General features: G+C 47.1%; 1 protein-coding gene across 1 annotated transcript in view; it reads left to right on the top strand.

Moving 5' to 3' along the window:
* The window catches only part of LOC106595509 (2-hydroxyacylsphingosine 1-beta-galactosyltransferase-like), a gene marked incomplete at its 3' end in the record, with an annotated part of 60,048 nt that extends 41,418 nt beyond the window's left edge, over positions 1 to 18,630 (top strand). Inside the window, exons 4-5 of the mRNA XM_045713812.1 lie at positions 8,752 to 8,894; positions 18,319 to 18,630. Of these exons, the coding sequence (XP_045569768.1) occupies positions 8,752 to 8,894; positions 18,319 to 18,630 (455 nt within the window). The remainder of the gene's footprint in view (positions 1 to 8,751; positions 8,895 to 18,318) is intronic.
* Between the last annotated feature and the right edge of the window lie 7,243 nt (positions 18,631 to 25,873).

Below are 25,873 nucleotides of genomic sequence, written 5' to 3'. Positions count from 1 at the left end.
TCGGTGGTGACAGTGTTTCCTAGCCTCAGAGCAGTGGGCAGTTGGAAGGAGGTGCTCTTATTCTCCATGGACTTTACAGTGCCCCAGAACTTTTTGGAGTTTGTGCTGCAGGAAGCACATTTCTGCTTGAAAAAGCTAGCCTTGGCCTTTCTAACTGCCTGTGTATATTGGTTCCTAACTTCCCTGAAAAGTTGCATATCGCAGGGGCTATTCGATGCTAATGCAATATGCCACAGGATGTTTTTGTGCTGGTCAAGGGCAGACAGGTCTGGAGTGAACCAAGGGCTATATCTGTTCCTGGTTTTTCATTTTTTGAATAGGGATTTTTTAATGGTGAGGAAAGCACTTTTAAAGAATAACCAGGCATCCTCTACTGACGGGATGAGGTCAATATCCTTCCAGGATACCCGGGCAGGTCAATTAGAAAGGCCTGCTCGCTGAAGTGCTTTAGGGAGCGTTTGACAGTGATGAGGGGTGGTCGTTTGGTTGCAGACCCATTACGGATGCAGACAATGAGGCAGTGATCGCTGAGATCCTGGTTGAAAACAGCAGAGGTGTATTTAGAGGGCAGGTTGGTTAGGATGATATCTATGAGGGTGCCCGTGTTTACGGATTTAGGGTTGTATCTGGTAGGTTCCATGATCATTTGTGTGAGATTGAGGGCATCTAGCTTAGATTGTAGGACGGCCGGGGTGTTAACCTCTCTGGGCTAGGCGGGACGAATTCGTCCCACCTAAGTAACAGCCAGTTGAATCCTGTGGCGCGATTTTCAAAACCTTTGAAATGCTATTACTTCAATTTCTCAAACATATGACTATTTTACAGGTATTTAAAGACAAGACTCTCGTTAATCTAACCACACTGTCCGATTTCAAAAAGGCTTTACAACGAAAGCAAAACATTAGATTATGTCAGCAGAGTACCAAGCCAGAAATAATCAGACACCCATTTTTCAAGCTAGCATATAATGTCACAAAAACCCAGAAGACAGCTAAATGCAGCACTAACCTTTGATGATCTTCATCAGATGACAACCCTAGGACATTATGTTATACAATACATGCATGTTTTGTTCAATCAAGTTCATATTTATATCAAAAACCAGCTTTTTACATTAGCATGTGACGTTCAGAACTAGCAAATTCCCCGCAAACTTCCGGGGAATTCGCTAACAATTTACTAAATTACTCACGATAAACGTTCACAAAAAGCATAACAATTATTTTAAGAATTATAGATACAGAACTCCTCTATGCACTCGATATGTCCGATTTTAAAATAGCTTTTTGGTGAAAGCACATTTTGCAATATTCTAAGTACATAGCCCAGGCATCACGGGCTAGCTATTTAGACACCCGGCAAGTTTAGCACTCACCAATATCAGATTTACTATTATAAAAGTTTGATTACCTTTTGTTGTCTTCGTCAGAATGCACACCCAGGACTGCTACTTCAATAACAAATGTTGGTTTGGTCCAAAATAATCCATCGTTATATCCGAATAGCGGCGTTTTGTTTGTGCGTCCCAGACACTATCTGAAATGGTAAATCAGGGTCGTGCGCATGGCGTAATTCGTGACAAAAAAAATCTAAATATTCCATTACCGTACTTTGAAGCATGTCAACCGCTGTTTAAAATCCATTTTTATGCCATTTTTCTCGTAAAAAAGCGATAATATTCCGGGGGGGTTGTCCAGGAAGTTGTTCTAGAAGGGATTGAATTTGTTGTTGTATAATAGTTTTGTTGGCAGGTTTCCACACTACTTTCCTTCCACCTATAGCATTTCTTAATATTACTCAGTTCCTTTGGCTTTGATGCCTCATGATTGAGTATTGCTCTGTTCCAGTAGACTGTGATTTTGCTGTGATCTGATAGGGGGGTCAGTGGACTGACTGTGAACCCTCTGAGAGACTCTGGGTTGAGGTCAGTGATAAAGTAGTCTACAGTACTACTGCCAAGAGATGAGCTATAGGTGTACCTACCGTAGGAGTCCCCTCGAAGCCTACCATTGACTATGTACAGACCCAGCATCTGACAGAGCTGTAGGAGTTGTGACCCGTTTTTGTTGGTTATGTTGTCATAGTTGTGTCCAGGGGGGCATATGGGGGAGGGAACGCTGTCACCTCCAGGTAGGTGTTTGTCCCCCTGTGTGCTGAGGGTGTCAGGTTCTTGTCCAGTTCTGGCATTTAGGTCAACACAGACTAGTACATGTCCCTGGGCCTGGAAATAATTGATTTCCCCCTCCAGGATGGAGAAGCTGTCTTCATTAAAGTATGGAGATTCTAGTGGGGGGATATAGGTAGGATGGAGAAGCTGTCTTCATTAAAGTATGGGGATTCTAGTGGGGGGATATAGGTAGGATGGAGAAGCTGTCTTCATTATAGTATGGGGATTCTAGTGGGGGGATATAGGTAGGATGGAGAAGCTGTCTTCATTATAGTATGGGATTCTAGTGGGGGGATATAGGTAGGATGGAGAAGCTGTCTTCATTAAAGTATGGGGATTCTAGTGGGGGGATATAGGTAGGATGGAGAAGCTGTCTTCATTATAGTATGGGGGATTCTAGTGGGGGGATATAGGTAGCACACAGGAGGACATTTTTATCTGTTGAGATCATTTCCTTTTGAATTTCTAGCCAAATGTAAAATGTTCCTGTTTTAATTAATGTAATAGAGTGGGTTAGGTCTGCTATATACCAAATTAGCATACCCACTGAGTACCCTTCCCTGTTTCACACCTGGTAGTTTGGTGGATGGGACTACCAGCTCTCTGTAACCTAGAGGACAACCAGTGGGTCCATCTCCTCTATACCACCCACCTGGTAGTGTGGTGGATGGGACTACCAGCTCTCTGTAACCTAGAGGACAACCAGTGGGTCCATCTCCTCTATACCACCCACCTGGTAGTGTGGTGGATGGGACTACCAGCTCTCTGTAACCTAGAGGGCAACCAGTGGGTCCATCTCCTCTATACCACCCACCTGGTAGTGTGGTGGATGGGACTACCAGCTCTCTGTAACCTAGAGGGCAACCAGTGGGTCCGTCTCCTCTATACCACCACTGGTAGTGTGGTGGATGGGACTACCAGCTCTCTGTAACCTAGAGGACAACCAGTGGGTCCATCTCCTCTATACCACCTGGTAGTGTGGTGGATGGGACTACCAGCTCTCTGTAACCTAGAGGGCAACCAGTGGGTCCATCTCCTCTATACCACCCACCTGGTAGTGTGGTGGATGGGACTACCAGCTCTCTGTAACCTAGAGGACAACCAGTGGGTCCGTCTCCTCTATACCACCCACCTGGTAGTGTGGTGGATGGGACTACCAGCTCTCTGTAACCTAGAGGACAACCAGTGGGTCCATCTCCTCTATACCACCTGGTAGTGTGGTGGATGGGACTACCAGCTCTCTGTAACCTAGAGGACAACCAGTGGGTCCATCTCCTCTATACCACCCACCTGGTAGTGTGGTGGATGGGACTACCAGCTCTCTGTAACCTAGAGGACAACCAGTGGGTCCGTCTCCTCTATACCACCCACCTGGTAGTGTGGTGGATGGGACTACCAGCTCTCTGTAACCTAGAGGACAACCAGTGGGTCCATCTCCTCTATACCACCCACCTGGTAGTGTGGTGGATGGGACTACCAGCTCTCTGTAACCTAGAGGGCAACCAGTGGGTCCGTCTCCTCTATACCACCCACCTGGTAGTGTGGTGGATGGGACTACCAGCTCTCTGTAACCTAGAGGACAACCAGTGGGTCCATCTCCTCTATACCACCTGGTAGTGTGGTGGATGGGACTACCAGCTCTCTGTAACCTAGAGGACAACCAGTGGGTCCATCTCCTCTATACCACCTGGTAGTGTGGTGGATGGGACTACCAGCTCTCTGTAACCTAGAGGGCAACCAGTGGGTCCATCTCCTCTATACCACCTGGTAGTGTGGTGGATGGGACTACCAGCTCTCTGTAACCTAGAGGACAACCAGTTGGTCCATCTCCTCTATACCACCTGGTAGTGGTGGATGGGACTACCAGCTCTCTGTAACCTAGAGGACAACCAGTGGGTCCATCTCCTCTATACCACCCACCTGGTAGTGTGGTGGATGGGACTACCAGCTCTCTGTAACCTAGAGGGCAACCAGTGGGTCTCCTCTATACCACCCACCTGGTAGTGTGGTGGATGGGACTACCAGCTCTCTGTAACCTAGAGGGCAACCAGTGGGTCCATCTCCTCTATACCACCCACCTGGTAGTGTGGTGGATGGGACTACCAGCTCTCTGTAACCTAGAGGACAACCAGTGGGTCCATCTCCTCTATACCACCTGGTAGTGTGGTGGATGGGACTACCAGCTCTCTGTAACCTAGAGGACAACCAGTGGGTCCATCTCCTCTATACCACCTGGTAGTGTGGTGGATGGGACTACCAGCTCTCTGTAACCTAGAGGGCAACCAGTGGGTCCATCTCCTCTATACCACCTGGTAGTGTGGTGGATGGGACTACCAGCTCTCTGTAACCTAGAGGACAACCAGTGGGTCCATCTCCTCTATACCAGGTTTATTGTAGGATGACAATGTCTGTATTTCTGATTTCTTTGGTGATGTCCAGGTTCCTGCTCTTTGGACCAAAATACAGATGATGAAGGCTTTGGATATTTCAGGATGAGATGATGAAGGCTTTGGATATTTCAGGGTGAGATGATGAAGGCTTTGGATATTTCAGGATGAGCTGACCTCAGGCTTTGGATATTTCAGGATGAGCTGACCTCAGGCTTTGGATATTTCAGGGTTAGATGATGAAGGCTTTGGATATTTCAGGATGAGCTGACCTCAGGCTTTGGATATTTCAGGGTGAGATGATGAAGGCTTTGGATATTTCAGGATGAGCTGACCTCAGGCTTTGGATATTTCAGGATGAGCTGACCTCAGGCTTTGGATATTTCAGGATGAGCTGACCTCAGGCTTTGGATATTTCAGGGTTAGATGATGAAGGCTTTGGATATTTCAGGATGAGCTGACCTCAGGCTTTGGATATTTCAGGGTTAGATGATGAAGGCTTTGGATATTTCAGGGTGAGATGACCTCAGGCTTTGTGTTCCATAAAGTGTCCAATAAAGTGTTTAATGTTGTTAGTCGTGTGGTTTGGCCTCGGACCAGTAAGTGCAAGCCTTCTGAGCATCTATTCTCTCTCTGTCTCTCTCTCTCTCTCTCTCTCTCTCTCTCTCTCCATTTTTCTCTCCCTCTCTCTCTCTACCTCTCTCTACCACTCTCTCTCTCCTTGTTTGGTGTGGCAGGTAGCCTGGTGGTTAGAGTGTTGGTCCAGTAACCGAAAGGTTGCTAGATTGAATCTCTGAGCTGACAAGGTAAAAAATCTGTTGTTCTGCCCTCTGAACAAGTCAGTTAACCCACTGTTCCTAGGCTGTCATTGTAAATAAGAATTTGTTCTTAACTGACTTGCCTAGTTAAATAAAGTTAAAAAGTCTCACACCCACTTCAAAGCTCTCTTTTATCGATCTGGCCCTTGCCATGCCGTGCGGGGTGGGGAAATGGTTCAGGGGTCAACCTACGAGGTTGGGGTCAGCTCTGACGTACGGAGACGAGAGAGCGCGGGCCGCCGGCATCCAGTGTGGAGGGTTGTGGAATGTGGCTTTAGCCAATAAGAAGGCATTGTTCTGGCGGTGGGGTCGAGGGTCGAGGGTGGAAAAGAGGACCATTGTAACACAACAATTCTCTCCGCCCCCATCTCTCTCTCTCCCCGTCTTTCTCTCTTTCTCTCTCTCCCCGTCTTTCTCTCTATCTCTCTCTCTCCTCTTCTCTCTTTCTCTCTTTCTCTCTCTCCACCTCTCTCTCTCTCTCTACCCCTCTTTCTTTCTCTCTCTCTCTCTCTCTCTCTCTCTCCCCCTCTCTCTCTCTCTCTCTCTCTCTCTCTCTCTCTCTCCCCGTCTTTCTCTCTCTCTCTCTGGGACTGTGATACAAACACACGTACAGGGTCTGTGCTGTAGAGACACTGGGACCAGTGTGTCCTAGGTTTATAGCCCGTGCCATCCCCAGAGCTCACACACACACACACACACACACAATCTTCCTAGAGACCATCCCTCCTCCCCTCTCATCCCTCTCTCCTTCTCTCCCCCTGTCTTCACATCATTCCCTCTCTCCTCCCCTCTCATCCCTCTCTCCTTCTCTCCCCCTGTCTTCACATCATTCCCTCTCTCCTCCCCTCTCATCCCTCTCTCCTTCTCTCCCTCTGTCTTCACATCATTCCCTCCCTCCCTCCCTCCCTCCCAGTCACCCAAATGAGGCCTTTTCAGACCGGACTGTACAATGGCAGACATTCATCTAGGCTTGTTAGCGTGCTAGGCTAATGTTTGGTGAGCTAGGCTGTTAGCGTGCTAGGCTATTGTTTATACACTCCATTGAGTGTGTCACTAGGCTCAGTGTTCTGGAACAATGTGTCTTAATGTATAGCTAGGTTGTTAGCATGCTAGGCTAATGTTTAGTGATTCTATCCACTCCATTGAGTGTTTTCACTGGGCTCAGTGTTCTGGCACAATGTGTCTTAATGTGACGTATGCAATGCATTATTAACCAACACAGGGCACTATAGTTCCCTATTACCAGGCTAGCTAACTGGCTGCAGCATGTCATGCTAACAGCTAAACACAGTTAGCCATCATGCTAACATTGCTAACGGCTAAGGAGCTTTAATAACTGGATATGTAATGAGCCACAGTTAACCATCATGCTAACATTGCTAACGGCTAAGGAGCTTTAATAACTGGATACGTAATGAGACACAGTTAACCATCATGCTAACATTGCTAACGGTTAAGGAGCTTTGATAACAGGATATGTAATGAGTCACAGTTAACCATCATGCTAATGGCTAAAGAGCTTTGATAACAGGATATGTAATGAGACACAGTTAACCATCATGCTAACATTGCTAACGGCTAAGGAGCTTTGATAACAGGATACGTAATGAGACACAGTTAACCATCATGCTAACATTGCTGACGGCTAAGGAGCTTTGATAACAGGATACAATGAGACACAGTTAACCATCATGCTAACATTGCTAACGGTTAAGGAGCTTTGATAACAGGATATGTAATGAGTCACAGTTAACCATCATGCTAACATTGCTAACGGCTAAGGAGCTTTAATAACAGGATACAATGAGACACAGTTAACCATCATGCTAACATTGCTGACGGCTAAGGAGCTTTGATAACAGGATACAATGAGACACAGTTAACCATCATGCTAATGGCTAAAGAGCTTTGATAACAGGATATGTAATGAGACACAGTTAACCATCATGCTAACATTGCTAACGGCTAAAGAGCTTTGATAACAGGATACGTAATGAGACACAGTTAACCATCATGCTAACATTGCTAACAGCTAAAGAGCTTTGATAACAGGATACGAATGAAACACAGTTAACCATCATGCTAACATTGCTAACGGCTAAAGAGCTTTAATAACAGGGTATGTAATGAGACACAGTTAACCATCATGCTAACATTGCTAACGGCTAAAGAGCTTTGCTAACCTGCATAGGCTTCTTCTGACTTTGACCCAACATGTAGCTAGCTCAGTTGTCTTAGAGGAGGCTGATAGCCTAAAGGCTAACAATACAGTCTAACAATAACAGGAACCTGTATTTGTGTTAGCTAGACAGAACCCCTTCCTGCCTTTAATAAGGCTGATAGGCCCAAAATGGCACCCTGATCCATATCCAGTCACACACTACATAGAGAATAGAGGGACATTTGAGACACACTGTGACAATGACAAATGAGGAAGCCTCCCTGAACCAAAAGCACAAACAGCTCTGTTTACTATGCTACATCAGTTGGCTTTAGATCTACACCAACATGACCTACCTATTTAGTTAGTGTGTGTGTGTGTGTGTGTGTGTGTGTGTGTGTGTGTGTGTGTGTGTGTGTGTGTGTGTGTGTGTGTCTCTGTGTGTGTGTCTCTGTGTGTGTGTGTGTGTGTGTGTGTGTGTGTGTGTGTGTGTGTGTGTGTGTGTGTGTGTGTGTGTGTGTGTGTGTGTCTCTCTGTGTGTGTGTGTGTGTGTGTGTGTGTGTGTGTGTGTGTGTGTGTGTGTGTGTGTGTGTGTGTGTGTGTGTGTGTCTGTGTGTGTGTGTGTGTGTGTGTGTGTGTGTGTGTGTGTGTGTGTGTGTGTGTGTGTGTGTGTTAGGATCGGGTGAGAGGGGAGGGGGAAGCTCATCCTAGATCTGTTGCTAAGGGAAACAGAGAGAAGGGCGGGGACTATCACCTCACTCAGGGTCCCGGGAGACAGACAGGAAGTAGAATGATCACGTGACCGTTGTGCTGGCGTGTGACATCACATTCTGTTATGGTTCTGTTTTATATCAATAAAGTTTGATGATGGTGTAAACAGCGTCCAGGGATACAGTAGTCGTGGAGACAGTAGTCACGGGGTGTTAGGTGTGTGTGTGTTGGACAACAGATAGTCCTATGTCTAGATTTGACCTGTCTCCTCTCTCTCTCTCTCTCTCTCTCTCTCTGTGTGTGTCTGTGTGTGTCTGTGTGTGTGTCTGTGTGTGTGTGTGTGTGTGTCTCTGTGTGTCTGTGTGTGTGTGTGTGTCTCTCTGTGTCTGTGTGTGTGTGTGTGTGTGTGTGTCTCTGTGTGTCTGTGTGTGTGTGTGTCTCTCTGTGTCTGTGTGTGTGTGTCTCTCTGTGTCTGTGTGTGTGCGTCTCTCTGTGTGTGTGCTGCAGGACTATGAATCGTGGGTAAATGACACGGCGGAGCACGGGTTCGTGGTGGTATCGTTTGGCGCCGGGGTCAAATACCTCTCAGAGGACATCACTCACAAACTGGCTGGAGCCCTGGGCAGGCTGCCCCAACGCGTGGTCTGGAGGTACTACCAATTCAATTCATTCACATTCCCTTCCACTGCAACTGGGATGGGGAGGACACAACATGGCTGCTAATTCACATTCCCTTCCACTGCAACTGGGAGGGGGAGGACACAACATGGCTGCTAGTTCACATTCCCTTCCACTGCAACTGGGATGGGGAGGACACAACATGGCTGCTAGTTCACATTCCCTTCCACTGTAACTGGGAGGGGGAGGACACAACATGGCTGCTAATTCACATTCCCTTCCACTGCAACTGGGATGGGGGAAGACACAACATGGCTGCTAATTCACATTCCCTTCCACTGCAACTGGGAGGGGGAGGACACAACATGGCTGCTAATTCACATTCCCTTCCACTGTTTATTTTTTTATTTTTTTATTTCACCTCTGATAGCTCTGATAGCTGGTGCTTAAAGCTAGTGAGGGAGATAAGTGTTTCCAGTTTCAGAGATTTTTATAGTTCGTTCCAGTCATTGGCAGCAGAGAACTGGAAGGAGAGACGACCAAAGGAGGAGTTGGCTTTAGGGGTGACCAGAGAGATATACCTGCTGGAGCGCGTGCTACAGGTGGGTGCTGCTATGGTGACCAGTGAGCGGAGATAAGAGGGGACTTTACCTAGCAGGGTCTTGTAGATGACCTGGAGCCAATGTGTTTGGCGACGATTATGAAGCGAAGGCCAGCCAACGAGAGCGTACAGGTCGCAGTGGTGGGTAGTATATGGGGCTTTGGTGACAAAACGGATGGCACTGTGATAGACTGCATCCAGCTTGTTGAGTAGGGTGTTGGAGGCTATTTTGTAAATGACATCGCCGAAGTCGAGGATTGGTAGGATGGTCAGTTTTGCAAGGGTATGTTTGGCAGCATGAGTGAAGGATGCTTTGTTGCGAAATAGGAAGCCAATTCTAGATTTAACTTTGGATTGGAGATGATTGATGTGAGTCTGGAAGGAGAGTTTACAGTCTAACCAGACACCTTGGTATTTGTAGTTGTCCATAAATTCTAAGTCAGAACCATCCAGAGAAGTGATGCTGGGCAGGCAGGCAGGTGCAGGCAGCGATCGGTTGAAGAGCATGCATTTAGTTTTACTTATATTTAGGAGCAGTTGGAGACCACGGAAGGAGAGTTGTATGGCATTGAAGCTCGTCTGGAGGTTTGTTAACACAGTGTCCAAAGAAGGGCCAGAAGTATACAGAATGGTGTCGTCTGCGTAGAGGTGGATCAGAGATTCACCAGCAGCAAGAGCGACATCATTGATGTATACAGAGAAAAGAGTTGGCCCAAGAATTGAACCCTGTGGTACCCCCATAGAGACTGCCAGAGGTCCGGACAGCAGGCCCTCCGATTTGACACACTGAACTCTATCAGAGAAGTAGTTGGTGAACCAGGCGATGCAATCGTTTGAGAAACCAAGGCTACTGAGTCTGAGGATGTGGTGATTAACAGAGTCAAAAGCTTTGGCTAGGTCAATGAATACGGCAGCACAGTATTGTTTCTTATCGATGGCGGTTACGATGTCGTTTAGGACCTTGAGCGTGGCTGAGGTGCACCCATGACCAGCTCTGAAACCAGATTGCATAGCGGAGAGGGTGCGGTGGGATTCGAAATGGTCGGTAATCTGTTTGTTGACTTGGCTTTCGAAGACCTTAGAAAGGCAGGGTAGGATGGATATAGGTCTGTAGCAATTTGGGTCAAGAGTGTCACCTCCTTTGAAGAGGGGGATGACAGCAGCTGCTTTCCAATCTATGGGAATCTCAGACGACACGAAAGAGAGGTTGAACAGGCTAGTAATAGGGGTTGCAATAATTTCGGCAGATAATTTTAGAAAGAAAGGGTCCAGATTGTCTAGCCCGGCTGATTTGTAGGGGTCCAGATTTTGCAGCTCTTTCAGAACATCAGCTGAATGGATTTGGGAGAAGGAGAAATGGGGGAGGCTTGGGCGAGTAGCTGTGGGGGGTGCAGTGCTGTTGAATGCAGTAGGAGTAGTTAGGTGGAAAGCATGGCCAGCCGTAGAAAAATGGTTATTGAAATTCTCAATTATAGTGGGCTTATCGGTGGTGACAGAGTTTCCTATCCTCAGTGCAGTGGGCAGTTGGGAGGAGGTGTTCTTATTCTCCATGGACTTTACAGTATTCCAGAACTTTTTAGAGTTGGAGTTGCACGAAGCGAATTTCTGTTTGAAAAAGCTAGCCTTGGCGTTTCTAACTGCCTGTGTGTATTGGTTTCTAACTTCTCTGAAAAGTTGCATATCGCGGGGGCAGTTCGATGCTAATGCAGAACGCCACAGGATATTTTTGTGTTGGTTAAGGGCAGTCAGGTCTGGGGAGAACCAAGGGCTATATCTGTTCCTGGTTCTAAATTTCTTGAAAGGGGCATGCTTATTTAAGATGGTGAGGAAGGCATTTTTTTATAAATAACCAGGCATCCTCTACTGACGGGATGAGGTCAATATCCTTCCAGGATACCAGGGCCAGGTCGATTAGAAAGGCCTGCTCGTTGAAATGTTTCAGGGAGCGTTTGACAGTGATGAGTGGAGGTCGTTTGACCGCTGACCCATTACGGGTGCAGGCAATGAGGCAGTGATCGCTGAGATCTTGGTTGAAAACAGCAGAGGTGTATTTAGAGGGCACGTTGGTCAGGATGATATCTATGAGGGTGCCCGTGTTTACGGCTTTGGGGTTGTACCTGGTGGGTTCATTAATAATTTGTGTGAGATTGAGGGCATCAAGCTTGGATTGTAGGATGGACGGGGTGTTAACCTCTCTGGGCTAGGCGGGACGAATTCGTCCCACCTACGTAACAGCCACTTGAAGCCTGTGGCGCGATTTTCAAAACCTTAAAAATCCTATTACTTCAATTTCTCAAACATATGACTATTTTACAGCTATTTAAAGACAAGACTCTCGTTAATCTAACCACACTGTCCGATTTCAAAAAGGCTTTACAACGAAAGCAAAACTTTAGATTATGTCAGCAGAGTACCAAGCCAGAAATAATCAGACACCCATATTTCAAGCTAGCATATAATGTCACAAAAACCCAGAAGACAGCTAAATGCAGCACTCACCTTTGATGATCTTCATCAGATGACAACCCTAGGACATTATGTTATACAATACCTGCATGTTTTGTTCAATCAAGTTCATATTTATATCAAAAACCAGCTTTTTACATTAGCATGTGACGTACAGAATTAGCATACCCCCCGCAAACTTCCGGGGAATTCGCTAACATTTTACTAAATTACTCACGATAAACGTTCACAAAAAGCATAACAATTATTTTAAGAATTATAGATACAGACCTCCTCTATGCACTCGATATGTCCGATTTTAAAATAGCTTTTTGGTGAAAGCACATTTTGCAATATTCTAAGTACATAGCCCAGCCATCACGGGCTAGCTATTTAGACACCCGGCAAGTTTAGCACTCACCATAATCATATTTACTATTATAAAAGTTTGATTACCTTTTGTTGTCTTCGTCAGAATGCACTCCCAGGCCTGCTACTTCAATAACAAATGTTGGTTTGGTCCAAAATAATCCATCGTTATATCCGAATAGCGGCGTTTTGTTCGTGCGTTCCAGACACTATCCGAAATGGTAAAGAAGGGTCGTGCGCATGGCGCAATTCGTGACAAAAAAATTCTAAATATTCCATTACCGTACTTCGAAGCATGTCAACCGCTGTTTAAAATCAATTTTTATGCCATTTTTCTCGTAGAAAAGCGATAATATTCCGACCGGGAATCTCCTTTTCGGCAAACCGAGGAAAAAATCACAAAGACGGGGGCGGTCAGGTCACGCGCCTAAGCCCAGAGTCCCTTGATCGGCCACTTGAGAAAGGCGATAATGTGTTTCAGCCTGGGGCTGGGATGACGACATTCAGGTTTTTCCCGGGCTCTGAGCGCCTATGGACGACGTAGGAAGTGTCACGTTAGAGCAGAGATCCTTAGTAAAAGATAGAGATGGAAAAGAGGTTCAAGAAATGGTCAGACAGGCCACTTCCTGTAAAGGAATCTCTCAGGTTTTGACCTGCCATTTGAGTTCTGTTATACTCACAGACACCATTCAAACAGTTTTAGAAACTTTAGGGTGTTTTCTATCCATATGTAATAAGTATATGCATATTCTAGTTTCTGGGTAGGAGTGGTAACCAGATTAAATCCGGTATGTTTTTTATCCAGCCGTGTCAATACTGCCCCCTAGCCCTAACAGATTTTAAGCATGTCCCAGTTTAGGTCACCTAGTAGCACGAGCTCTGAAGATAGATGGGGGGCAATCAGTTCACATATGGTGTCCAGAGCACAGCTAGGGGCCGAGGGGGGTCTATAGCAGGCGGCGACGGTGAGAGACTTGTTTTTGGAGAGGTGGATTTTTAAAAGTAGAAGTTCAAATTGTTTGGGTACAGACCTGGATAGCAGGACAGAGCTCTGCAGGCTATCTCTGCAGTAGATTGCAACACCGCCCCCTTTGGTCATTCTATCTTGTCTGAAAACGTTGTAGTTAGGGATGAAGATTTCAGAGTTTTTGGTGGACTTCCTAAGCCAAGATTCAGACACAGCTAGGACATCCGGGTTGGCGGAGTGTGCTAAAGCAGTGAATAAAACAAACTTAGGGAGGAGGCTTCTAATGTTAACGTGCATGAAACCAAGGCTATTACGGTTACAGAAGTCATCAAAAGAGAGCGCCTGGGGAGTAGGAGTGGAGCTAGGCACTGCAGGGCCTGGATTCACCTCTACATCCCCAGAGGAGCAGAGAAGAATGAGTATGAGGGTACGGCTGAAAGCTATAAGAATTGGTCGTCTGTGACGTCCAGAATAGAGAGAAAAAGGAGCAGGTTTCTGGGGGCGATAAAATAGCTTCAAGGTATAATGTACAGACAAAGGTATGGTGGGATGTGAATACAGAGGAGGTAAACCTAGGCATTTAGTGATGATGAGAGAGATATTGTCTCTAGAAACATCATTGAAACCAGAAGATGTCATAGCATGTGTGGGTGGAGGAACTGAGAGGTTGGATAAGGTATAATGAGCAGGGCTAGAGGCTCTACAGTGAAATAAGCCAATAAACACTAACCAGAACAGCAATGGACATTGCATATTGACATTGAGGAGAGGCATGCTTAGCCGAGTGAGTCCAGTGAGATTCAGACAGCTAGCAGGGCCATAGGTAGCAAGCTGGTGGAAGATAAAGGGAGGTCTGTTTTTAGCCACCTCGTGCGTTTCCGTCTGTGGGTTAGTGGGGTTCCGTGTGGAAGGGGGGACCTGTCCAAGTTGGCAAAATAGTTAGTTATAGTGGCCCAAGAAAAGTGTCCGATAGACCTATTCAGATCGCAGCCGAAAAGACAGCTAACGATTAGCGGGCCGCAGATGGGCGTTCAGGTTACGTCGCGACAGAGGGGCCAGTTGGATAACTCCCTCGGGCAGATAACGTCGGTGGTCCAGTCGTGAAGACCCGATGGGGCTCCGCATCGGCAGTAAAAAGGGTCAGGATAGGTGATTGTAGCCCAGGAGACACTTCAGCTGGCTAGCTCAGGAAAAGCCCACGAATGGCTGATGGAACTCTTCAGCTGGCTAGCTCCGTAATAATGTGTGTTAATTCCGGGACCGACATTGCCAATAGTCACTCAGGTAGCAGCTAGTTAGCTGCAAGATCCAGGTGTAAATGTCCAGAGCCTGCGGTAGAAATCGGGGAAAGGAGAGAGAATAGGTCCGGTGTGCTCTGGTCTGAGTCGCGCTGTACAAAAACTGGCGATAGCTTTTCGAGCTAATGGATAGTTGAGGACAGCTAACCGTGGCTAGCTGAGCTCCAACGTTAGCCAGTGAAAATGGCTAACCTCTGGCTAGCTTCTGTTGTGGATTTCGGATTTGAGGTAAATAATACTTTCTTTTTTTAAATTGGTGAGGCGGGTTGCAGGAGAGTGCTTTGAGGTTGAGTTTTAGAAGAAAAAATGTAAAAAGATAATGCAAAGAAAAATATGTAAATATATATATACACGGGACACGACAACAGGAGGGTAAAGGACGTCTGAACTGCTACGCCATCTTGGAACACTGTAACTGGGAGGGAGAGGACACAACATGGCCGCTAATTCACATTCCCTTCCACTGTAACTGGGAGGGAGAGGACACAACATGGCCGCTAATTCACATTCCCTTCCACTGCAACTAGGAGTGGGAGGACACAACATGGCTGCTAATTCACATTCCCTTCCACTGTAACTGGGAGGGGGAGGACACAACATGGTTGCTAGTTCACATTCCCTTCCACTGTAACTGGGAGGGGGAGGACACAACATGGCTGCTAATTCACATTCCCTTCCACTGTAACTGGGAGGGAGACGACACAACATGGCTGCTAATTCACATTCCCTTCCACTGTACTGGGAGGGGAGGACACAACATGGCTGCTAGTTCACATTCCCTTCCACTGCAACTGGGAGGACACAACATGGCTGCTAATTCACATTCCCTTCCACTGTAACTGGAAGGGGGAAGACACAACATGGCTGCTAATTCACATTCCCTTCCACTGTAACTGGGAGGACACAACATGGCTGCTAGTTCACATTCCCTTCCACTGTAACTGGGAGGGGGAGGACACAACATGGCTGCTAATTCACATTCCCTTCCACTGTAACTGGGAGGGGGAGGACACAACATGGCTGCTAATTCACATTCCCTTCCACTGCAACTGGGAGGGAGACGACACAACATGGCTGCTAATTCACATTCCCTTCCACTGTAACTGGGAGGCGGAGGACACAACATGGCTGCTAATTCACATTCCCTTCCACTGCAACTGGGAGGGAGACGACACAACATGGCTGCTAATTCACATTCCCTTCCACTGCAACTGGGAGGCGGAGGACACAACATGGCTGCTAATTCACATTCCCTTCCACTGTAACTGGAAGGGGGAGGACACAACATGGCTTCTAATTCACATTCCCTTCCACTGTAACTGGAAGGGGGAGGACACAACATGGCTGCTAATTCACATTCCCTTCCACTGTACTGGGAGGGGGAGGACACAACATGGCTGCTAAATCACATTCCCTTCCACTGTAACTGGAATGGGGAAGACACAACATGGCTGCTAATTCACATTCCCTTCCACTGTAACTGGGAGGGGGAGGACACAACATGGCTGCTAATTCACATTCCCTTCCACTGTAACTGGAATGGGGAAGACACAACATGGCTGCTAATTCACATTCCCTTCCACTGTAACTGGAAGGGGGAGGACACAACATGGCTGCTAATTCACATTCCCTTCCACTGTAACTGGGAGGACACAACATGGCTGCTAATTCACATTCCCTTCCACTGCAACTGGGAGGGAGACGACACAACATGGCTGCTAATTCACATTCCCTTCCACTGTAACTGGGAGGCGGAGGACACAACATGGCTGCTAATTCACATTCCCTTCCACTGCAAATGGGAGGGAGACGACACAACATGGCTGCTAATTCACATTCCCTTCCACTGCAACTGGGAGGCGGAGGACACAACATGGCTGCTAATTCACATTCCCTTCCACTGTAACTGGAAGGGGGAGGACACAACATGGCTGCTAATTCACATTCCCTTCCACTGTAACTGGAAGGGGAGGACACAACATGGCTGCTAATTCACATTCCCTTCCACTGTAACTGGAAGGGGGAGGACACAACATGGCTGCTAATTCACATTCCCTTCCACTGTAACTGGAAGGGGGAGGACACAACATGGCTGCTAATTCACATTCCCTTCCACTGTAACTGGGAGGGGGAGGACACAACATGGCTGCTAATTCACATTCCCTTCCACTGTAACTGGGAGGCGGAGGACACAACATGGCTGCTAATTCACATTCCCTTCCACTGCAACTAGGAGGACACAACATGGCTGCTAATTCACATTCCCTTCCACTGTAACTGGGATGGGGAGGACACAACATGGCCGCTAATTCACATTCCCTTCCACTGTAACTGGGAGGGGGAGGACACAACATTGCTGCTAAATCACATTCACTTCCACTGTAACTGGGAGGGGGAGGACACAACATGGCTGCTAATTCACATTCCCTTCCACTGTAACTGGGATGGGGAGGACACAACATGGCTGCTAATTCACATTCCCTTCCACTGTAACTGGGATGGGGAGGACACAACATGGCTGCTAAATCACATTCCCTTCCACTGTAACTGGGAGGCGGAGGACACAACATGGCTGCTAATTCACATTCCCTTCCACTGTAACTGGGAGTGGGAGGACACAACATGGCTGCTAATTCACATTCCCTTCCACTGTAACTGGGAGGGGGAGGACACAACATGGCTGCTAATTCACATTCCCTTCCACTGTAACTGGAAGGGGGAGGACACAACATGGCTGCTAATTCACATTCCCTTCCACTGTAACTGGAAGGGGGAGGACACAACATGGCTGCTAATTCACATTCCCTTCCACTGTAACTGGAAGGGGGAGGACACAACATGGCTGCTAATTCACATTCCCTTCCACTGTAACTGGAAGGGGGAGGACACAACATGGCTGCTAATTCACATTCCCTTCCACTGCAACTGGGAGGACACAACATGGCTGCTAATTCACATTCCCTTCCACTGTAACTGGGATGGGGAGGACACAACATGGCCGCTAATTCACATTCCCTTCCACTGTAACTGGGAGGGGGAGGACACAACATGGCTGCTAAATCACATTCCCTTCCACTGTAACTGGAAGGGGGAGGACACAACATGGCTGCTAATTCACATTCCCTTCCACTGTAACTGGGAGGCGGAGGACACAACATGGCTGCTAATTCACATTCACTTCCACTGTAACTGGGAGGGGGAGGACACAACATGGCTGCTAATTCACATTCCCTTCCACTGTAACTGGGAGGGGGAGGACACAACATGGCTGCTAATTCACATTCCCTTCCACTGTAACTGGAAGGGGGAGGACACAACATGGCTGCTAATTCACATTCCCTTCCACTGTAACTGGGAGGGGGAGGACACAACATGGCTGCTAGTTCACATTCCCTTCCACTGCAACTGGGAGGACACAACATGGCTGCTAAATCACATTGGTCGAGTTCCTCCCCGACTATATTGCAGACGCATGCTACATCTTACAACGCCTGGATAGGTATAAATGACTTGGCACACAACCATTGGTTGATGCAAATCAACACCTGTGCATCTAGTTGGGCAGGAACTCAACCATTCACTCCCACTGCAACTAGGAGGGGGAGGACACAAAATGGCTGCCAGGGGTGGGACCATCAGCTGGGTGGGTGAGGTAAAATGGCTGAATGATAAACTACCACTGCTACTGTGTGGCACTAAAATGGCCCCAACACCTTCTATCTCCAGTGTTGAATTATATACTGCAATGGCCCCAACACCTTCCCTTCTATCTCCAGATACTGCAATGGCCCCAACACCTTCCCTTCTATCTCCAGATACTGCAATGGCCCCAACACCTTCCGTTCTATCTCCAGATACTGCAATGGCCCCAACACCTTCCCTTCTATCTCCAGATACTGCAATGGCCCCAACACCTTCCCTTCTATCTCCAGTGTTAACAGGTTGAATTATATACTGCAATGGATGTGGTGGTTAATTTCTGTATTATCAAATGAGGAGAGACAAACGTATCACACAAGTTTTAAGAGTTTATGCTTAAACAGAATCTTTATTAGTCAGAGCTCTCAGTCTTCCCTGTGGCTCAGTTGGTAGAGCATGGTGCTTGCAACGCCAGCATGGTGTTTGCAACGCCAGGGTTGTGGGTTCGGTTCCCACGGGGGGGCCAGTACAAAAACAAATGCATGAAATGAAATGTATGCATTCACTACTGTAAGTCGCTCTGGATAAGAGCGTCTGCTAAATGACTAAAATGGAAATGTAGCGATGGCTGGTCGACGAACCACCCTCAGATGATTTGTTGAGAGCCACGACACAAAGGCTACAAAAAATATTTTATAGCAAAGATCCATGTAGACTGAGGGGTCAGTCTACATGACAAACAACAGATGTGTGGAATGGGTCACAAGGTGGGGGAAAGGAGTATCACGCAGCCAGATATCATTTGCTATGAAGACTGTTCTTATTGTTCAGTTCGGTCCCCTAAGACGAGGCTCCGATCTTGTTCCTGGTACTTCATAGCACAGAAACACCAACTCATTCTATGGCATAAATCCATTGTCAACTACAGATACTCCCATTTCAAGCTAAAAAACCCCTTCTTGACCACACGCCTGGACAAGCTCACTGAGGGGAGTGAGCCTCTAGGTCATACACTATCCCAGGATAAGTGCAACATCAGAGATGACATACAATGGTTCCAGAGATCTGTTGTCTCAATCCATGTCATCGTCACAGCCCCATCAGCGTCAACTTGTTCTGTGGGAAAGGGGGGAATTGAATCATCCTCATTGGTCTACCTGTCAGAACCTCACGAGGAGCCAATCCAGTGGTTCTGTTGGGGGCCGCCCTCATCATGTATATCAGAGCCAGGGGTCATCACAGTGACCCCGGAAAGATCTGTCTCTTCCATAAGCTTCGCCATCTTAGATTTTAGGGTCTGATTAGCGTGTTCAACTAAACCTGCCGGATTGCAGCATTTAGCTACAATGGGTCCTGAGGTCTATCTGCAGACTCTGAGACAAGTTCTCTATCACCAGGTTCACAAAGTGGAAGCCATTGTCCCTGGTTAATTTAGATCATTTTTTACATTTTACATTTTAGTCATTTAGCAGACGCTCTTATCCAGAGCGACTTACAGTAGTGAATGCATACATTTCATACAATTTCATAATTTTTTTTGCTGGCCCCCCGTGGGAATCGAACCCACAACCCTGGTGTTGCAAACACCATGCTCTACCAACTGAGCTACAGGGAAGGCTGATCAATCAATCGATCACATTTATTTATAAAGCCCTTTTTACATCAGCCGATGTCTCAAAGTGCTGTACAGAAACCCAGCCTAAAACCCCAAACAGAAAGCAATGCAGGTGTAGAAGCACGGTGGCTAGGAAAAACTCCCTAGAAAGGCCAAAACCTAGGAAGAAACCTAGAGAGGAACCAGGCTCTGAGGGGTGGCTAGTCCTCTTTTGGCTGTGCCGGGTGGAGATTAGAAACCTAGAGAGGAACCAGGCTCTGAGGGGTGGAGATTAGAAACCTAGAGAGGAACCAGGCTATGAGGGGTAGAGATTAGAAACCTAGAGAGGAACCAGGCTATGAGGGGAGGCTAGTCCTCTTCTGGCTGTGCCGGGTGGAGATTAGAAACCTAGAGAGGAACCAGGCTATGAGGGGTGGCCAGTCCTCTTCTGGCTGTGCTGGGTGGAGATTAGAAACCTAGAGAGGAACCAGGCTATGAGGGGTGGAGATTAGAAACCTAGAGAGGAACCAGGCTCTGAGGGGTGGACCAGTCCTCTTCTGGCTGTGCTGGGTGGAGATTAGAAACCTAGAGAGGAACCAGGCTATGAGGGGTGGCCAGTCCTCTTCTGGCTGTGCCGGATGGAGATTATAACAGAACATGGCCAAGATGTTCAAACGTTCATAGATGACCAGCAGGGTCAAATAATAATAATCACAGTGGTTGTAGAGGGTACAACAGGTCAGCACCTCAGGAGTAAATGTCAGTTGGCTTTTCGTAGCCAATGGTAACCCCCACCTTGGGATGATCTCTCTCTCAGCAGATTCTGGGCCACTGCAGTGGAATGTCAACAGGGGAAAGCCTCTACCCACTTGGAGAAGGCATCCACTATCAACCAGACAATATTTGTAACCCTAACCCCAATAAAATTCATAATTAGGTGTTCAAATGGTCCTTCAGTGGTCGGATGAGCCGACAGTAGCATGGGAATCGCTCTTCCCATGTTGTTAGTCATACAAATCACACATTTTGCACAAAATTATTCAGCAAACAAGAGAAAACCCAGGTGCAAACCAAAAAAATGTATTTACAAAATCAACGACTCCCCCCTTTTGATACATGACCCTCACCATGTGACAACTTAGCTAAGTAGGAGAAAACATGAAACCATGGTAAGACTGGTAGACCAGCCAGGGGCCCAGACCAGAGTTTTCTGCACCTGGTCTTAGCTAAGTAGGAGAAAACATGAAACCATGGTAAGACTGGTAGACCAGCCAGGGGCCCAGACCAGAGTTTTCTGCACCTGGTCTTAGCTAAGTAGGAGAAAACATGAAACCATGGTAAGACTGGTAGGGGCCCAGACCAGAGTTTTCTGCACCTGGTCTTAGCTAAGTAGGAGAAAACATGAAACCATGGTAAGACTGGTAGTGGCCCAGACCAGAGTTTTCTGCACCTGGTCATATGAACATAGTCGTTTCCACTTCCTCGACTCAACAGGAACCCACACAGAGGATTGCAAGTCAGAGATATCAGCGAGAGAGAAGAGGTTATGATCAGGAAGTAAAGCCAAGTCATCGTTACCTTTCGGAGACGGGGTCGGGAAGAGTTCGTACGATCGACGCAACTTACAAACAGCAATTTTCAGAAGGGTGCAAAAATAGCCTTTAGTAAAGTTATCAACACGTTTTGAATGAGAGATTGTCTTACCAGAGGAGGTCAGGAAGCCACGTTGTTTCCACAGAGGACCCAAATCATGTTCCACACCAAAGGCATATCTGCTATCTGTATAGATAGCACCTGACTGGCCTTTAGCTAAGATGCAAGCTCCGGGTGAATGCAAAGTGTTCTGCTGCTTGAGCAGAAAGGTAGGATGGTAATTGATCCCTTTACAGTGCGGTTGAGGTAGTAGTAACTGCATACGTGGGTTCTCCTTTACTCAGAGCGTTGAGCAGAGCCATCTACAAACAGTTCCGCATTCCGAGTCGTGCGGCCTCTCCATCGTCCTCGGTGGGCAACAAAGTAGCAGGATTTAACACAGTGCACCTCTTCAGATGGTCACGTGAGACATTGTCAGAAGAACATTCTGGATAATGTAGCAGTGGACCTGGTGTTAGACGGGCTGTCATTCTGATAATGCAGCAGTGGACCTGGTGTTAGACGGGCTGTCATTCTGATAATGTAGCAGTGGACCTGGTGTTAGACGGGCCGTCATTCTGAATATGCAGCAGTGGACCTGGTGTTAGACAGGCCGTCATTCTGATAATGCAGCAGTGGACCTGGTGTTAGACGGGCCGTCATTCTGATAATGTAGCAGTGGACCTGGTGTTAGATGGACCGTCATTCTGATAATGCAGCAGTGGACCTGGTGTTAGATGGGCCGTCATTCTGATAATGTAGCAGTGGACCTGGTGTTAGACGGGCCGTCAGTCTGATAATGCAGCAGTGGACCTTGTGTTAGACGGGCCGTCATTCAGATAATGTAGCAGTGGACCTGGTGTTAGATGGGTCGTCATTCTGATAATGTAGCAGTGGACCTGGTGTTAGATGGGTCGTCATTCTGATAATGTAGCAGTGGACCTGGTGTTAGACGGGCGTCAATTTGATAATGTAGCAGTGGACCTGGTGTTAGACGGGCTGTCATTCTGATAATGCAGCAGTGGACCTGGTGTTAGATGGGCCGTCATTCTGATAATGTAGCTGTGGACCTGGTGTTAGACGGGCCGTCATTCTGATAATGCAGCAGTGGACCTGGTGTTAGACGGGCCGTCATTCTGATAATGCAGCAGTGGACCTGGTGTTAGACGGGCTGTCATTCTGATAATGTAGCAGTGGACCTGGTGTTAGACGGGCCGTCATTCTGATAATGCAGCAGTGGACCTGGTGTTAGATGGGCTGTCATTCTGATAATGCAGCAGTGGACCTGGTGTTAGACGGGCCGTCAGTCTGATAATGTAGCAGTGGACCTGGTGTTAGACGGGCTGTCAGTCTGATAATGCAGCTGTGGACCTGGTGTTAGACGGGCCGTCATTCTGATAATGCAGCAGTGGACCTGGTGTTAGACGGGCCATCATTCTGATAATGTAGCAGTGGACCTGGTGTTAGACGGGCCGTCATTCTGATAATGCAGCAGTGGACCTGGTGTTAGACGGGTCGTCATTCTGATAATGCAGCAGTGGATCTGGTGTTAGACGGGCCGTCATTCTGATAATGCAGCAGTGGACCTGGTGTTAGATGGGCCGTCATTCTGATAATGCAGCAGTGGACCTGGTGTTAGACGGGCTGTCATTCTAAAAAATGTAGCAGTGGACCTGGTGTTAGACGGGCCGTCATTCTGATAATGCAGCAGTGGACCTGGTGTTAGACGGGCCGTCATTCTGATAATGCAGCAGTGGACCTGGTGTTAGACGGGCTGTCATTTTGAAAATGCAGCAGTGGACCTGGTGTTAGACGGGCTGTCATTCTGATAATGTAGCAGTGGACCTGGTGTTAGACGGGCCGTCAGTCTGATAATGCAGCAGTGGACCTGGTGTTAGACGGGCCATATACAGCTGCGGTATGATCAGCCGTGTTACAAACAGGGATTCAATCGTAATTTTTTTGTTGTTGTTGTCAACAATCTACACGAAATACTCTGTAATGTCTAAAAAGGAAGACAAATGTTTTTATTTTATGTTTTATTACCGAAACAAAAAGACTAATATAATATCTTGATTACATAAGTATTCAACCCTCTGAGTCAATACATGTTAGAATCACTTTTAGCAGCCATTACAGCTGTGAGTCTTTCTGGGTAAATCTCTAACAGCTTTACACACCTGGATTGTACAGTATTTTCCCATTAGTGTTTTTTTTAATAATTCTTCAAGCTCTGTAAAGTTGGTCGTCGGGTTAGGGTTAGGGTTAGGGTTAGCTCTGTAAAGTTGGTCGTCGGTTAGTGGTTAGGTTACCTGTAAGTTGGTCGTTGGGTTAGGGTTAGGGTTAGCTCTGTAAAGTTGGTCGTCGGGTTAGGGTTAGGGTTAGGTTAGCTCTGTAAAGTTGGTCGTTGGGTTAGGGTTAGGGTTAGGGTTAGCTCTGTAAAGTTGGTCATTGGGTTAGGTTAGGTTAGGGTTAGCTCTGTAAAGTTGGTCGTTGGGTTAGGTTAGGGTTAGCTCTGTAAAGTTGGTCGTTAGGTTAGGGTTAGGGTTAGGGTTAGCTCTGTAAAGTTGGTCGTTGGGTTAGGGTTAGGGTTAGGGTTAGCTCTGTAAAGTTGGTCGTTGGGTTAGGGTTAGGGTTAGGGTTAGCTCTGTAAAGTTGGTCGTTGGGTTAGGGTTAGGGTTAGGGTTAGCTCTGTAAAGTTGGTCGTTGGGTTAGGGTTAGGGTTAGGGTTAGCTCTGTAAAGTTGGTCGTTGGGTTAGGGTTAGGGTTAGGGTTAGCTCTGTGAAAGTTGTTCGTTGGGTTAGGGTTAGGGTTAGGGGTTAGCTCTGTAAAGTTGGTAAGAATTGGGTTAGGTAGAAGTTAGCTCTGTAAAGTTGGTCGTTGGGTTAGGGTTAGGTTAGAGCTCTGTAAAGTTGGTCGTTGGGTTAGGGTTAGGTTAGGTTAGGTTAGCTCTGTAAAGTTGGTCGTTGGGTTAGGGTTAGGGTTAGGGTTAGCTCTGTAAAGTTGGTCGTTGGGTTAGGGTTAGGGTTAGGGTTAGCTCTGTAAAGTTGGTCGTTGGGTTAGGGTTAGGGTTAGGGTTAGCTCTGTAAAGTTGGTCGTTGGGTTAGGGTTAGGGTTAGGGTTAGCTCTGTAAAGTTGGTCGTTGGGTTAGGGTTAGGGTTAGGGTTAGCTCTGTAAAGTTGGTCGTTGGGTTAGGGTTAGGGTTAGGGTTAGCTCTGTAAAGTTGGTCGTTGGGTTAGGGTTAGGGTTAGGGTTAGCTCTGTAAAGTTGGTCGTTGGGTTAGGTTGTTAGGTTAGCGGTTGGGTTAGGTTAGGTTAGCTCTGTAAAGTTGGTCGTTGGGTTAGGGTTAGGGTTAGGGTTAGGGTTAGCTCTGTAAAGTTGGTCGTTGGGTTAGGGTTAGGGTTAGGGTTAGCTCTGTAAAGTTGGTCGTTGGGTTAGGGTTAGGGTTAGGGTTAGCTCTGTAAAGTTGGTCGTTGGGTTAGGGTTAGGGTTAGGGTTAGGGTTAGCTCTGTAAAGTTGGTCGTTGGGTTAGGGTTAGGGTTAGGGTTAGCTCTGTAAAGTTGGTCGTTGATCATTGCGAGACAGACATTTTCATTGTCTTGCCATTAGATTTTCAAGCCACTTAAAGTCCAAACTGTAACTAGGCCACTCAGTAACACTTCCAATGGCATCTTGGTAATCAGCAACTCCAGTGTTTATTTGGCCTTGTGTTTTATTGTCCTGGTGGAAAGGTCAATTTGTCTACCAGTTACTGGTGGAAAGGTCAAGTTGTCTACCAGTTACTGGTGGGAAGGTCAATTTGTCTACCAGTTACTGGTGGAAAGGTCAATTTGTCTACCAGTTACTGGTGGAAAGGTCAATTTGTCTACCAGTTACTGGTGGAAAGGTCAATTTGTCTACCAGTTACTGGTGGAAAGGTCAATTTGTCTACCAGTTACTGGTGGGAAGCGGACTGAACCATGTTTTCTGGTGGTGGGAAGCAGACTGAACCATGTTTTCTGGTGGTGGGAAGCAGACTGAACCATGTTTTCTGGTGGTGGGAAGCGGACTGAACCATGTTTTCTGGTGGTGGGAAGCAGACTGAACCATGTTTTCTGGTGGTGGGAAGCGGACTGAACCATGTTTTCTGGTGGTGGGAAGCGGACTGAACCATGTTTTCTGGTGGTGGGAAGCAGACTGAACCGTGTTTTCTGGTGGTGGGAAGCAGACTGAACCATGTTTTCTGGTGGTGGGAAGCAGACTGAACCATGTTTTCTGGTGGTGGGAAGCAGACTGAACCATGTTTTCTGGTGGTGGGAAGCAGACTGAACCATGTTTTCTGGTGGTGGGAAGCAGACTGAACCGTGTTTTCTGGTGGTGGGAAGCAGACTGAACCATGTTTTCTGGTGGTGGGAAGCAGACTGAACCATGTTTTCTTCTAGGATTTTGTCTGTGCTTAGTTCTATTTATTTTTTATCTAAAATAAA

This window comes from Salmo salar, unplaced genomic scaffold (genome assembly GCF_905237065.1).
Source record: "Salmo salar unplaced genomic scaffold, Ssal_v3.1, whole genome shotgun sequence".
NCBI lineage: Eukaryota > Metazoa > Chordata > Actinopteri > Salmoniformes > Salmonidae > Salmo > Salmo salar.
The sequence above is the reverse complement of the archived record's forward strand: the minus strand, read 5'-3'. Positions and strand labels throughout refer to the sequence as shown.